Raw genomic sequence first — 15,043 nt, 5'->3', positions numbered from 1 at the left:
TGGCCAAAGGGAAACTTCGAATCCACTTCGACTAGCTAGCAAAGCATCCGCAGGGATCTTGCACACTATACAGTACAGTTAATCCGTATTTCTGGTGTGTATGAAGTATTTTGTAAATATTTGTTATTGATTGTCACCACCAGTCATATCCATTCTACAAACGTTCTCTTTTGCTCCAATGCATTTCAGTGGGCATCAATTACAAAATATATAGTTTCACTATTTGTGGGTTGACCCTATCCCTTGCGAATATCCGGGTTTGACTGTGTGTGTGTGTGTGTGTGCGCATTTGTGTGTGTATGTATGTATATATAGTATAGTAACTGTTGAGTAGAGAAAGACACTTATTCATAATAGAAAATAAGCTGAATTTATTGTGCAACAAGGATCATAATAATTCCATGGGGGATTTGGGTAGGCATAAAAAAGAAGCAAAAAAAGTGTGAGATGATTGTGCTGGCCTGGTCCTGCCACAAAGAGAAAAAAAAAGTCGGAATGTCAAGTGCAACAAATTTAAATTATGTAAACAAGAGCATGAAAAAATGATTTTGGCTGTGTGAAAAGTTCCTCTATTAGAAATGTACATACATGTCCTTTGATTAAAAAAAAAAAAAAAAAATCTACAAATCTGTGTGGTACTAAAAATATAGACTTCCAGAAAAGACGTATCAAAAGTATCCCTGAGTGATCGGTCGTTATGATTAAAAAGATGGTAGCATAGCCATGCTAACAATAGCATGCTGCTACGCTATGCTGGTGGAGGAGCGCAGGACGTGGAACCTCTTGAGTGTCATGCGGATGGACCCAAGGTCTCGGTTCAGATGCTCCAGACGCTCCTCTAAGGCCACCTGGCGCACACACACAGCAGTGTTACCTCCGCCAAGGCGCATGTAGTAAACCTAACGAGGCATCTTTCTTAGTGCGGCTCACCCGGTCCAGCCTGGTCTTCATGCTCACTCGACCGCCTGACGACGAGGGCGGCATGCGGCTCAGAGATGCCTCGATCTGCACACACGCAAAGTGCTTCGTGAGCTTTCAATTTGAACCTATATTCGTATTTTTATTTATTTTTTTTTTCAAAAGACAATACACACAAAAACAGACGGACAGAAAGTGGCGATGTGTTCAACTGGCCTCTTGTTTCTCCCGTGTGAGCTCATCAAAAAGCCTCTCGGCCTCCGCCAGTGACAGAACTTTGTTGTCAGCGGCCGGGCTTCTTCCTCCTCCGTCTTCACACGCCAGCGGCGCGGCGCCGCAGTCAGCGTCTGCATGGGGTTGTGGGGGGGGGATGCCGTCTTCATCACATGAACACTATTTAGTAACGTCAATCCACTTTCTTACCATGGTGGTCAGCTGACCCAAAGTGTAGCTTCTTCCTAGGACTGCTGCTGTGGAACGAGTGGCGCCTCACGTGGTCGGCGTGTGCGTCGCATCTGCAAAATGAAAACGGGAATAAGACTTTAGCCAGGATGGAAGGAAATAGGAACAACTCCAAATAGCATGTGCTAGGAAGCTTTTTTTTTTTTTTTTTTACTAGAACTGCTTAAGTTCATTTGGGGTTAATCGGAAAATGAATGTGGCGATGATCAAAATGAAACGTTCTAAGAGGGTGTGTTGACTTTTGCAACCACCTTATCGCAGTTTATTTTTACTCCCCTATTGAAAACCTTTTTTTTTTTTTTCCTTATTTGAGTTACATACAGGTCACATAAATCTTTTTTTTTATTACAGAAACCCAGCATTTGAGAATGGGGTGTGTAGACTTTTTCTATCTGGTGTAAGACTTGAACTGGCCTATTGTTGAGGTGCACCTCCCGCGGCATCATGTGACCAAAGGCGGTGGAGTAGTTCTCGGTAGGGCACCGCTTGGGGCTCCCCTTGGCTGGCAACGGGACAAGTAACGTCTCCCTCTTGGCTGACAGGCAACACAATAGAATAAAAACAGAAGGTATCGAAATAATACATCGGTATACTCGGACATCATCTACAATATAAAATAGTAAGTGTGTACTGGGAGTTGTCGCGATGGGGCTCCGTAGTCCTGGCGGAGGCAGCGAGGACGACCGGTGGCCGTCCGGAGACAAACTCCTCTGACTTCTGAGCGGACCGCCTACGCCGCCCGGTGATGGCCTGTGATTGGCCAGCCCTGCCGGCAAGCGTTACGCGTCATTGGTGGGTGGAAAGGGGCGGGGGGGGGGATACGCTAACCTGTGAACGTTCTTACAGGGGGCTCTGCTCTCTGTGGCTCGGGTGTCCTCCATCTCCATCAGCGCCCTCATGATGGGGGTCAGGAGGCCGGTGCCCTCCTCCCGCAGTCGGGATGGGGGCGGCGCGTGGTCGGGGTCTCGGGGGGCCGCGCACCTGCAGAACCGCAATGCAAATGAGTGTGGAGAATGAAACATTTAAACTGCAGCCATAGTAAGCAAAGATAGATCAAGTTGTTTGCCACTGGTCAAATCATGGCTATGCTAAGTGTAGCAAAGTCCTAAATGCTAATTGCTAAGTTAGGCTAGGCTAGTAGTAAACATCATTAACCATGCTCGCCACCATTTAAGAACTAAATTAAGCTTGTAGTAACACATTTAATAAGCTAGTAGCAAATGTGATTAACGCTACTAGCCAATGCTAAAGAGCTAGGCTAATAGTAGCAAATAAAATGCTACTAGCAGTTAAAGAGTCATGCTAGGCCACTAACAGCAAATGTTGCTAACGCTATTCCTAAATTAGGTTAGGCTAGTAGTATCTAATGTAGTTAAAACTGCCACAAGCAAAAAACCTAGGCTAGGCAAGCAGCAGAAAATATAGCTAATGCTACTAGATCTTGGTAAGGGCTAAGTTGTAGACTGTGTTAATCTTACCGAATATTGTTAACACTATTAGCCACAGTAAAGCGCTAGACTAAGCTAGTAGTAGTAACACATTTATCGCTATTAGCAGCTGGTAAAGTATTACGCTTGGCTAGTAATAGCTAATGTCATTAACACAACTAGCCACTGCTTAAGAGCTAGGCTAACCTAGTAGTAGCATATAAAATGCTGCTAGCAGTTAGTAAAGAGTCAGGCTAGGTCACCAAGAGCAAATGCTAGACTAGGCTAGTAGTATCTAATGGCAAAAAAAAAGGCTAAGCAAGCAGCAACAAATGTAGCTCATGCTACTAGCTGCTGGTAAGAGGGAGGCTCCGCTAATCCTAGCTAATATTGTTAACACTACTAGCCACAGTACATCGGTAAAGCTACTCGCAATTAATTAGTTCAGCTGTGTTTCAAGCAGGGAAGTACGGCGTTCTTTCAGGGGAAAAGGCGGCAGTCGAACTTGCCTCATGGAACTTTCAGAAGTGAACGCCGACTTTGTGGCGGCGGCGGCAAGATGTTGACCTTCCAAACGGGGCGACCTCCTGCGCGTGATGTCCGGCTCCGCGTTGCCTCTGCTCGGTGAGCGCCGCAGGTCAGGATGGTGGAAAAGACTGCGGGATATGACGAATGCATCATGGCGGCGCGCTCCTCCGCATGGCGATGTCGGTGGCTACGTTAGCATAGCTAGCCGCTCACCCGGCTCCGGACGGCTGGGGGGCCGCGTGGGGGCTCTGGCGGACCCTGGCCTGGTTCTCATGCTCTAACTGCCGCACTTGAGACTCCAGCTTGGAAATTGTTCTGAATGGAGATGATAAAATAAAAGGGAATTAGAATTTCAATATTTTAGCAATATAATGGCTGAAAATAATCCACCTTTTGAGGTCTAAAATGAGATCGTTGGCTTGGTAAAGTTTGTCCTCTGTTGACAGCAAGTTGCTCTGTCAAAAAAAAAGGAAACATTATACACAATACACAACATGATGTGATTTCAATGCTCACCTTGAGTCTGTCGTCGTCCTTCAGCACAGAATTGTATCGCGTAAGAAGCTGGGGGTGAAAACAAAACAAAACCGGCATCGGCCAGCGCACGTTTGCCATTTGAATTTCCTGCTTTCCGCCTCACCTCTTTCTTGGCCTTGACCTCCCGTTCCCTCCTGGCCTCGCTGTCGTCCGCCTGCCGTCGAGCCTTGGCCAGGGTCGCCGCCTTCTCCCTGGCCGAGCGCTTGGCGTCCTCCAGACGCTGACGCAGCGACTTGACGGTGGCGCCCGCCACCGCGTAGCGCTCGGGCCACTCGGCCTGAACACGCCAACGGAGACGCGTTAAGACGTGCTGCTCGTTTTGTTTGTGTTTGCGGTAAATCCAAACTAAAGATTATGTTTTGTTTTTTTGTATAAATTGAACACGGGCGTCCGCATTTGACAGCTTAGTCTTTGCACTTTTGGTGACAGAATAATAATCACAAAGGAATGGACTACCAGCTGTTTCTCCAGCTTGGCGTTGGTTTCCTCCAGCTGGTCGATCCGTCGGCCCGCTTCAGCCAAAGCTTTCTCCAGATGCTGACACCTGGAAATCATTAAAAAAAAAATTTTTTTTTAAAGATTCAACAAGCTATGACGAAAATAAATCTGTCACTATTTAGCATCAGTCTACGTTACTTTGAAACAAAATGGCTGACTTTTTTTGAGGGCCTACTCATGATAGGCGCGGCTATTAAATGCCATGTGCCGAATGTGGCCAACGCACCTCTCCGAAAGCACCCGGTTGCTCCTCTCCAGGTCTCCGGGGAGATCTCGGAGCTGCAGCTTGTCTCGCAAGAGTTGAATCTCGCACTCGTAATACGCCTTCAGGTCGGCCACGTGTCGCGAGTGTTTCTCTCTCAGGTTCCGACGCAGCCTGGACAGGAGCGGATGTGGAAAAACATTCGGTATATATAAAAAAAAAAAAGACAGATTCAACTCCCATACTTTGATTTCTAACCCTTGTAAGGTTAAATGTATGTTTTTTTTTTTTTAAACTCATTCACTCCCAGCCATTTTTACTGAAGCAACCCCCTTCGCTCCCGGCTGTTTTACTGAATTATGACCCATGGAATATTGTGGTCTGTTGCTATAAAAACATGGACTATCAAAAGAAAGATTAGAGTCTCTTCCTTCATCAGGAAAAAAAAGTTTCGCAGCCATTAGCATTAAAATATAGCTAAGTTTCGTCAATATTCACATGGCCCTGGCTGATCGCTTTTACTCTGCTGCCACCTGCTGGCCGTTTTTATAAAAAAAGCTACCATTGTTTTAAGCCACCTCTTGATGTCAGAAGCTGCATCAAAACACGTTTGAATGAATTCCTGCTAGGACTCACAAGGACAGGACGACGGGATCTTCTAGAGAACCAGAGCCAGGCTTCAGAGTGCTACTGCGAGTACGGTTGTCGTCGTCTCCGTCGTCCTCCTCCTCCTCCTCGCCGGCCTTCGTCCGCGGGGTGGACGGAGCTTCCTGGGACGCATCGGAGACGCCGTCGAGACTCAGGGGTGTCGTGGAGGAGGGCTGGGATGCCTCAACGGGCAGTGGCTGTGAAAGCAAAAGTAAAAGTTGGAAGTAAAAAAACGACGACATCAAAAGGTCAAGTAAACGTAGAGGATTGGACCAATCGCGCGCGAGCAAGCGTCATGTGACCTACCTGCAGCGACAACGGCGTGGAAGTCCCGGAGCGTTCCCAGGCGGAGCGTTTGGCGTCCGTGCTGTGCTTGTAGATCTCTCGCAGAGAAACCCCAAAGTCTTCAGCCTACAAGAGAGGATGACGATTTATTTTTTCCCTTGTTAAACTTTGACCTTTTTCCCAGTAATATTACAACTTTGAATTACAATTTTATTTTACTTTTGAAAATTGAGTATATTTAATTAATTATTTTTTGTGGGGATTTTACAACTTCTGAATATTTGCTGTACATTTCTGATTTTGCAACTTTATTCTTGTGGAAATATTGTTTCTTGTAAAATTATGATTTTTGTCATGTAGTATTTACCAGTACACATTTAAATCATAATTTGATCTACTTGTAAAACTGATTGTATTATTGTACAGTTTTTTTTTTTATTATTATTTTTTTTTTACAAAATTCTAACTTAACCCTATAAAGCCAACCGTATCATATTAACTCTTTGACTGCCAAAAACGTTAAATAACGTTTAGTAAAATCCTATGGAGGAGTGCCAAAGACGTTAAAAGACGTTTGTTTCAAAACAGAGGTGAAACTAACCATTTTCTATTGTGGATTACTGAAAAACGGAATAAGGTAGAAACAAACTTTTTTTTTTCTGATGAAAGATGAGAGTCCAATCTTTTTTTGGTAGTATGTGTGTTTCCATAGTCCAAACACATAATTTTCTATGGACCTTGAAAGATCAGTCAAAATGCTTAAAATCGGCTGGCACCCACGGCATCCCTTTTCTGAAAACGTCTGGCAGTCAAAGAGTTAAATACAAGACATTTTGAGTCCTCTATTTCATGAGAATAATATTTTTTCCCCCCATTAAAACCCGGACGTATATGATCTGACACGTGCATTGCACGGATAATCCATTAGAGGGCAGTATCACCTAGCTGATAGGCTTTTCCAGCGACCTTGCAAGATCGCCTCAATTGAGAAAGGAGAGGCACATATACTTATTAATAGCGGCAAATGTTCTTTCAGATTTTTGGAAATACTAATATGTCTGTTTATTTTTTATATTTTTGACAGTTATAAATGTACAGCATTGTGACCGAATGTATCAGATATGACACAAATCAAAAGCGCCTCAATTTCACGATTTAGCACGATTCGGTTTATAAAATGACTATTAATCGAATCAATTTGATTTATTGCCCAGCCCTACTATTCTTATATTAAAAAAAAAAAAAACTTAAAATCACTTGATTCTTTTAATAAAATTCTCAGTTTCAAACGACCGTCTTTTCCCAAAATGTCGGCTTCTGATTGGCTCAAAGCGCCTTAAGGCTAGTACGGGTTAGCTTATGGCTGCAAATGCATGTTGTTACCTGATCCGCGGAAGCTTCCTGCAGGAAGAAGGCGGCGCCACCGCCGTTGTGCTCGAGGGCGCTCGGCAGACGGTGATAGAGGTCGCACTCATTCAGACGCCAGTATGTCAGACCTGAGAGGAAAGGACGGCTTCTTTCACTATGACAACAATTCAACAAAACGGAAAAAGGGAATTTGTTCTCATCATATTTTGCCTTTTTTTTTTTTACTCATTCACTGCCATTGACAACTTTTTTTATATTTATTTTATATCTGTTCTAAATGTACAATTTTTTTCTCTCTAGGTTTTCATACTCTTGTAAAAAAAAAAAAAAAAAAAAAGTTAAACTAATAGAAATAGTTCAAATGAATTTTTGACGTCTATAGCCGTCATTGGCAGTGAATGGAAAAAAAAAAAAAAGAAAAGGAAAAATCTCCTAAAAAGTTAGCGAGAAGCCCCGATGTAAAAAAACGGTCACCTGAGGCCTCAGACAAGAGGCTGTCGCTCCTCCTCAGCGGGAAAGAGGCGCAGGGCGAAGCGGCGGTGGGACGCCGGGCGTCGAAACTCTCCGGGGGGGCGAGACCCGAGTCGCCCAAGCTGCGCGGCAGCTCCTCGTACTCGGGAATTCGGGACGCCACCATCTTGATCTTCCTGGCTCGCAGTTTCTGCCTCAAAGCCCAGGAGGTCAGAACCTGACTGCACAAATAAGCGCAGTACGAAAAGGTTTGCAGTAGTCAACAGTAGTCAATTTATTCCTGTACGGTATTTTTTCCCGTTACTATTATTTGTCAACATTATGACTTTTTTCATAGAAAAAAATATGATTTTTTCCACATTGAAATGATGAGTTTAACAATTACTTTTACGTAAAGATTCAAACTTTTTCATCTTTTACATCTATAAAAATGTTTCCTGAAAATTTGTTTAGCACAACTTACATGTTAAATATTTTTTTTCCCCATAACAAAAAAAAAAATCTTTCTTTTAACTTTCTTACCCCCCCAGAAAAAATTTGCTCATATAAAGTGTGATTGGTTCAATAAATGACAATATTTTTTTTCTGGTACAAATAATAATTAAAAAAAAAAGAGATCATTTATGAAATTTTTCTGTTAAAAAATTACTTTATTGTAAGATGGTAATGCCTTTAATGAAGTGTTAAAAGCATTTTTTTTTTTTTTTTTTTTAGTGCTTTACTGCCATCTTGTGAAATCTACACTCTAAAAACAGTTGGGTCAATTATGGATCAAAAATGGACCGATCCACTTTATGGGTCAATTTGACCCAACTTTCTGGGTTGTTTTATACAAAATGACTTAATTTTTGGACCCAAGTAAAGGGTCTGACCAATATTTACGAGTTGCTTTACACTAAAAGACCTTTCTTGACTCAAAATTGGGTCAAATTGACCCAAGTAGAGGATCGGTCTATTTTTGACCCAACCTTTTTTAGAGTGTACAGTATAAGTAATTTCAAACCCTTTTTTGGAGCGTGTTATTGTTAATTCAAATTGACCCAAGTAGAGGATCGGTCTATTTTTGACCCAACCTTTTTTAGAGTGTACAGTATAAGTAATTTCAAACCCTTTTTTGGAGCGTGTTATTGTTAATTCAAATTGACCCAAGTAGAGGATCGGTCTATTTTTGACCCAACCTTTTTTAGAGTGTACAGTATAAGTAATTTCAAACCCTTTTTTGGAGCGTGTTATTGTTAATTCAAATTGACCCAAGTAGAGGATCGGTCTATTTTTGACCCAACCTTTTTTAGAGTGTACAGTATAAGTAATTTCAAACCCTTTTTTGGAGCGTGTTATTGTTAATTCAAATTGACCCAAGTAGAGGATCGGTCTATTTTTGACCCAACCTTTTTTAGAGTGTACAGTATAAGTAATTTCAAACCCTTTTTTGGAGCGTGTTATTGTTAATTCAAATTGACCCAAGTAGAGGATCGGTCTATTTTTGACCCAACCTTTTTTAGAGTGTACAGTATAAGTAATTTCAAACCCTTTTTTGGAGCGTGTTATTGTTAATTCAAATTGACCCAAGTAGAGGATCGGTCTATTTTTGACCCAACCTTTTTTAGAGTGTACAGTATAAGTAATTTCAAACCCTTTTTTGGAGCGTGTTATTGTTAATTCAAATTGACCCAAGTAGAGGATCGGTCTATTTTTGACCCAACCTTTTTTAGAGTGTACAGTATAAGTAATTTCAAACCCTTTTTTGGAGCGCGTTATTGTTAATTATTCGCGGTAGGTTCACTGTACTGAAAACGACTCCACTGATGTCATCAGCGACTCATCAACTTTCATCACATTCAAATGTCGAGTCATAAAAAGCTAAAGTCGTGCAACTCTTCGCTCACTGTCGTTGAAATGAGAAGCGAGACCCACCCCGGGGTTTTCCGCAGGTCTCCCGCCGACGGCTCTTCCTCGTCACGCGCCTTGGCAGCGGCGTCGGCGTCTTCCGGCCACCGCTGCTCTCGCGACTCTGCGGTCTCCCAGGCGGACAGCGTGCCGTAGCCGCTGCTGAGGCCCGTGGCGGCCCGCTCATCGGCCGGCGGGTTGGCGCCGTCCGACCTGTGCGGCGGCGAGGGGGAGCTGAACGGGGAAAGGGCGGCGGGGGCGGCCAGGCTGTCGCTGTCGCTGGGAGCGCGTGCGGGGAAAGCGCAGTCGCCGGCCATGAGCGGCAACAGGAAGTCTTTTGTGGCGGTGGTGGCGTCCTGGCTGGTTTGGATGGCGGCGCTGTGGGTGAAGTCGGCATGTGGCGGACGGTTCTGGAGCTGCACCAGCGCTTTGATCTCATCCTGAATTAACTGAAATTGAAGGTCAATTAAAATGTCAAATCATTTAATAAGCGGTTCAGATAATGGATGGATAATAGCAACAACAACAACAAAAGAGTCATTCTGATTATATTCTGTATTTATAATCAATTAATTAGGCAACGAAAATATGTTATAAAAATGGATAAAATTGTTCATTTAAATTTGTATTTTGTTTATAATTATTTTAAATAATTAACCAATTGTACTTAATTAGATAAAACACTAATAAGTATACATTTTTGTTTTTTTTAATAATATTTTTTTTTTTTATTAATTGTGCTGTTTTTAATAAATGTAATTATAATTATTTAACCAATTATGTTCTAAAATACACCGTGATGAATGCATAAGTAGAAAAGTTTATTTAAATAATAAAATAATTAAGTAGTTTCAAATTGCATTTTTCTACTTACCTTTATAATTAACCAATTATTTTCTAAAATATATCAAACATTGTGGAAATGTAAAACTTAATGTTGGTAAATGTACACTTCATTCATTTCAACTAAAAAAAAAATAATACAACAAATCAATTGAATATTTAATTTAAAAATATTTAATATAAAAATAAAATTGCATATGTCAGTAAATGTAAATAAAAATTAATATTTTCTTATACAGAAAATTGTTTATGGCAGTGTTTTTATAATTTATTATTTATAATTTTATTAAATGAGATAGATTTTTTAAATATGAAAAGTACATTTAAATGATGCAATTTTCGGAATCTAGTTCATGTAAATGCACCCCCCCCCCCCCCGAAGGGTTTCTTCTGGGTTTTGGCGAGAGCGTACCTGTATTTGGCACTGGTACTGTTCTTGCTGCGCAAGGATTTGCTCCTGGTATTGCTTCTCCACCAGCTGAAACAGATGCAGCCATCGGCCCTGAGGTCGACGGGAGAGAGAAAGAAAAAAAAAAGCGCTCAGCAAGACGTTGGATTAACGGAGCGATAAATCGTCTGGCGTCGTCGCACCTCGCAGTTCTTCCAGATTTGCGGGTCCGTCTCGCCGCCACTGCGTATCTCCTCCACCAGGGCTCGGAGGGTCTCCAGGGAGCTCGGGTTGATGAACGGGAGGTTCTTGCCTGGAGTGAACGTGCCGTCTTCTGTGCTCAGACACAAACCCCTGAGACGCACCAAATACTTTGCTTAACATCGGATGAGTTTGGCTTGCTTTGGAAAATTCCCGCCTCTGAAGCCAAGTTGCACTTTTCAAACCAAAAGGTCGCACCTGATCTTATGGCACGTTGGCGTGCCCTTGGCGGTCTGGCTGGCCACAGCGCCCCCTGTGGTCTGGGATGCCGAACGCCTGCCCTCAGAGACCCCCAGCCCCGAGGCGGTGGTGGCCTCGGAGGACAGCGGGGACGCCTCGCTCTCCTTGCCGCCGCCGTCGCCGCTGGCCTGGCAGTGGCTCCGGGGCCCCGAGCTGGACACGTCCTCAGAGACGCTGTCATCTGTGGACATGTTTAAGGGCCTGTGCAGAGGTGGGGGGGACTCTGACAGCTACAAAACAAACACAAACAAATGAATGTGTTAACGTTGCAAAAAAAAAAAAAAATTAAATTAATTATTATCAATTTTAAGTTGCTTTTAACTTTTTGAGGCACCAACTGAGCAACAATTCATCTTTTTAGCCTTTTTTTAAACCTCCTTAACGCCTACATTCCTTTTCACCTCTACTTCCATTTTTTACTGCCTTCTATACATACTTCCATCCACCTCAGACCAGCTTTTTTTTTTTTTATCTTTCTTTGGTCCCTCCTTCCTTCCCAAACTTCTTCATTCCCTCATTACCTTCCCTCTTACCATTCTGTTGGGACTGCCTTAACCTGCTTCTCTGCCTTCCTCCCTAACCTCTTTCCTTCCTCCTCAAATCAGTTTTTTTTCCGCTTCCTGACCTGACCTCCTTCTGTTCCTCCTAGACTCAATTATGTCTGATGCTTGTTGAAATATTTTGCCATTATTAAAGGAACGAAAGTAACAGCGGGGGAAAAAAAGTGTACCCCTACTTTTCGCCCGCCGTAGTGACCATAGAGCTTGCAACAACTGCATGATCTTATACAGACAGGTGACAGATAAACGACGCACCCACAAAGTGTCATGTCCAGCTGCAGACGGTGCAGATGGCACCCGGGTGCGATGCGCCACATTCGGTCGCCACTGACGAGTGACAGTCGCGAGCTTGTTGTGGTTAACTTGAGCTCGGCGGGCTCCGCTAGCATGCTAACAGCTAGCTAACTAGTCTCATTTAACGGCACACTGATGGTGACGTTAGCCAACTTAAAGGCTCAGTTAAAATGCATTTGCAGGAGCCATATCTCGGGTGACAAGATTATTAATTCCGCAAATGTACACACTATATGAGTTAACCTTACCAGTTTACTTGCGTCGTCCTGTCATCCATATTTGTCAGGGAGATGCTAGCCAGGCGCTGATTGGTTGCTGAAATGACGTCATGGAATGTCATCTTAAAATTGGCATCTGATTGGTGGACTGTATCGGTTGTTTTTCCCAATTGGTTGAGAAGAGAACAAATGGGTTTTCACGTTTTCCTCACAGTTTTTCAAATCTCGGCTAAATGTGTGGATTTTAGCGTCCCCCTTCTAAAAACATGCATGTTGGGTTTATTGAAAATTCCATTGTACGTAACAGTGAATGCTTGCCTGCCCATTTGTGTGCTCCGGGATTGGCCGGCGACCAGTCATGGGTGTACTGCATTTCGCTCACAAAACGTCACAGTTATATTTTGTAGCTTTCTGGCTATCAACGCAATACATAGGGATTGATCGGGACAACTGTATTGAAAATACAATTTATTACACTGTGTAATAAATACATACAAAGATGCAAGTAACAGCATTTTCTTTTGATAACAAAACCAACCTGAACACGAATGAATTGACACTCAACTCAGTCACTCATATCAAAGAAGTCTAACCCCTGTACAAGACATGTGGCGTCTACATTTTTTCTGCATGCAAAAATGATGAAGATTAAAAAAAAACAAGAAGACAAGTTCTCCAAAATTGGGCAATGGGAAACAAGTTGAGAGTTTGACTCATTCGTAAAAGATGGGAGTCGGGACGCCTCCCGACACTTCGGAAATGACATGCAAGTTGAATTTTTGACGTTTTTTTTTTTTCTTCCTTTTGTTTAAAGACGCACACTGTGAAGTCTCCTTGTACGGAATGTGTGATTGTCGCTAGGACCTGGCATTCCTCTCAGTCTCCGCCAAACATTCACGCACCAGGCCGCGGGCGTGGATGATGCCTGCCAACAAAACAGGAAGAGAAAACCAATGACATCATGATCATCATCACTATTTCGGAATTCGGACACAAAAAAAGGACCTCTCTTGAGCCTCTCCATGGCGCTCTTGCTGCCGGCGTACGTGGGTCGGATCTCCTTGCCCAACTCCTCGATGATGGCCAGCAGCTCGGCGTATTTGTTCTGAGGCACTTGGCTGCCAGTCAAGCCCTGAATGAAGTCATAAGTGAGTTAGATGTTCCACTAGCCATACTTTGCCCACACCCGCCCAATGAATTTTGGGACACTAAGGAGCAAAAAAAGGTTGGCGTTACCTGTGAGAATCCCAGAGAAGGCGGTCCGTAGTCGCTCAGCAGAGGCCTGTAAGACTGCAAATGGGCCAGGTTGGCTGCTGATTGGAGGCTGCCAACTGTAAAAACAAACACTTTTTATTAAAAAAAAAAAATCATTTTTCTGTGTTACAATAAATACATAGTAAAACTAATTTGACGTCTCAAAATTTATATATTTTTTTAAATTATTTTTAATGGGAAATTTGCTTTTCTAAGACAAAGATCTTTTTTTTTTTTTGCATCAAACAAAACCACAAAATATGAAGCACAGACTTTTTCTATGTCAGTTAAAAAAAGACATTTGAAAATTAAGTACAACTCAGTTGTATTTAACTTGGGTTCAACGCTTTATTTAATCTTTAAGAAAGGTTTGTTACTTTGTTTTTCAATACTCATTCAAGATTTTTTTTTTAATTTATTTTACTTTTATGTACAAAACCATTTAATTTATGTTCAAACTGCATGTTACAATGGCCGCCAATAATATATTACATAATAATAAATAAATAAACAGCCTCGTTTTTAATGAACATTTAGGCCTTACGTTACTCCATTTTAATGTTGGTCATACCGTTGTACTTGGCGAGCAAACTATATTTTTGGGACCAGAAAGTACCACAAAAGGTTGCAGTGGCGGACCTCCGTCAGCAGATGTCCGCAAAGAGGCGCCTCTCGTCGGCGTGGATCAATCAAGCAGCTCGGAGCTGGAGAGCATCATGGAGGAGGAAGCGGAGCGAGGCTTCCTCGACGAGACACGACCGATACATTTTTTTACTGTCGCCGCCTAATCGGCGCCCACCCGCCGGGAGCGCGACCCCGGACGCGGGTGAAGCTCGCGCGAAACGCCGTCGCCTCGGTCAAGTCCGCGTCCGTCGAGGTTTTTCCTCCCTTCTCGACATTCGTAATAATGGCGGCTACGAATTAGCCTAGCTCCCAGGATGTGACCCGACATATGTAACCGGACAAAAAAAAAAACTCCACGCACACACACGGGGCTTTCTCTTCAGGTATTCTCCGAGAAACCCCCGAATTTAAGCGTCGATTTAACCGCCACACGCCGGGACCCACTCGGACGTTTTGTGCTCACCCTGGTTCCCCGAAGTTCCCGGAGTGTGCTGGTGGGCATTGGGCTTGTAAGACATTCCCAGAGACATTGTAAATGAAAGAAATCCGAATGACCCGACATTCAGCGAGGCGTCTGTCTCCCACTTTTTTTGTTGTTTACGGCGGCGCCGGCAAACATGGCCGTCACTGGATGTTGACACCCAGCCAGCCGAGGCGAGCCCCGGTGAAAGAAAAGCCCCGAAAAGACACACTTTTGTCGGCCAAAAGCGGCACGTTTGACCCGAGCCCGGAGCACATTTTAGAGCAAAGTTGAGCTGCTCTTTTGGGTCACTTTCGATGACTTAAGAAGCAATTTCAAATATTTTGACGTCACTTTTGAGCTCGCTTTGTTCGCGCACGTTCTAATATTTTTTCATATGACATTTTTTTTTATTCAATAAAGAGACACGGGCGGATAATTACAATATTTGACTAATCACCTTTTGGGTGAAATAATTACATTTGTGTCCGCCTCTGAGTCGCGTACAAATGGTTTGACCCAATTTTCACACCAGTCAACTAGAATTAAAATTATTTAAATTAGCATTTATGAAATACGCATTTCATAGAAAATGCAAAATCTTATGGTTTGACCCAAATTTGACTATAACTCATGTTTTAAAAAAGTAAACTCCACTTTTTAGCGTTTA

General features: G+C 42.9%; 2 protein-coding genes across 3 annotated transcripts; both read right to left on the bottom strand.

Moving 5' to 3' along the window:
• Positions 1-354: 354 nt before the first annotated feature.
• Positions 355-12,124, bottom strand: mphosph9 (M-phase phosphoprotein 9). 2 transcript variants are annotated; one of them, XM_077585319.1, is made up of 23 exons: positions 12,066-12,124; positions 10,922-11,193; positions 10,666-10,816; positions 10,487-10,576; positions 9,259-9,680; positions 7,348-7,565; positions 6,889-7,001; positions 5,527-5,631; positions 5,209-5,417; positions 4,597-4,746; positions 4,329-4,416; positions 3,976-4,149; positions 3,852-3,899; positions 3,726-3,790; positions 3,549-3,650; positions 3,317-3,463; positions 2,225-2,361; positions 2,012-2,146; positions 1,795-1,915; positions 1,342-1,433; positions 1,135-1,265; positions 931-1,005; positions 355-848 (listed from the first exon to the last, which is right to left on the bottom strand). In XM_077585319.1, the coding sequence occupies exons 2-23, from the start codon at positions 11,152-11,154 to the stop codon at positions 744-746; spliced, it is 3,111 nt and encodes a 1,036-aa protein (XP_077441445.1). In that variant the 5' UTR covers positions 11,155-11,193; positions 12,066-12,124; the 3' UTR covers positions 355-743. The 2 variants fall into 2 exon arrangements, with proteins under 2 accessions (XP_077441445.1, XP_077441446.1); XM_077585320.1 differs by lacking the exon at positions 12,066-12,124 and adding an exon at positions 11,779-11,945.
• A 366-nt stretch (positions 12,125-12,490) lies between these two features.
• On the bottom strand, positions 12,491-14,673 carry cdk2ap1 (cyclin dependent kinase 2 associated protein 1). The gene is made up of 4 exons (XM_077542282.1): positions 14,377-14,673; positions 13,272-13,366; positions 13,041-13,167; positions 12,491-12,960 (listed from the first exon to the last, which is right to left on the bottom strand). The coding sequence occupies exons 1-4, from the start codon at positions 14,441-14,443 to the stop codon at positions 12,893-12,895; spliced, it is 357 nt and encodes a 118-aa protein (XP_077398408.1). The 5' UTR covers positions 14,444-14,673; the 3' UTR covers positions 12,491-12,892.
• Between the last annotated feature and the right edge of the window lie 370 nt (positions 14,674-15,043).

This window comes from Vanacampus margaritifer, chromosome 14 (genome assembly GCF_051991255.1).
Source record: "Vanacampus margaritifer isolate UIUO_Vmar chromosome 14, RoL_Vmar_1.0, whole genome shotgun sequence".
Lineage (NCBI taxonomy): Eukaryota > Metazoa > Chordata > Actinopteri > Syngnathiformes > Syngnathidae > Vanacampus > Vanacampus margaritifer.
The sequence above is the reverse complement of the archived record's forward strand: the minus strand, read 5'-3'. Positions and strand labels throughout refer to the sequence as shown.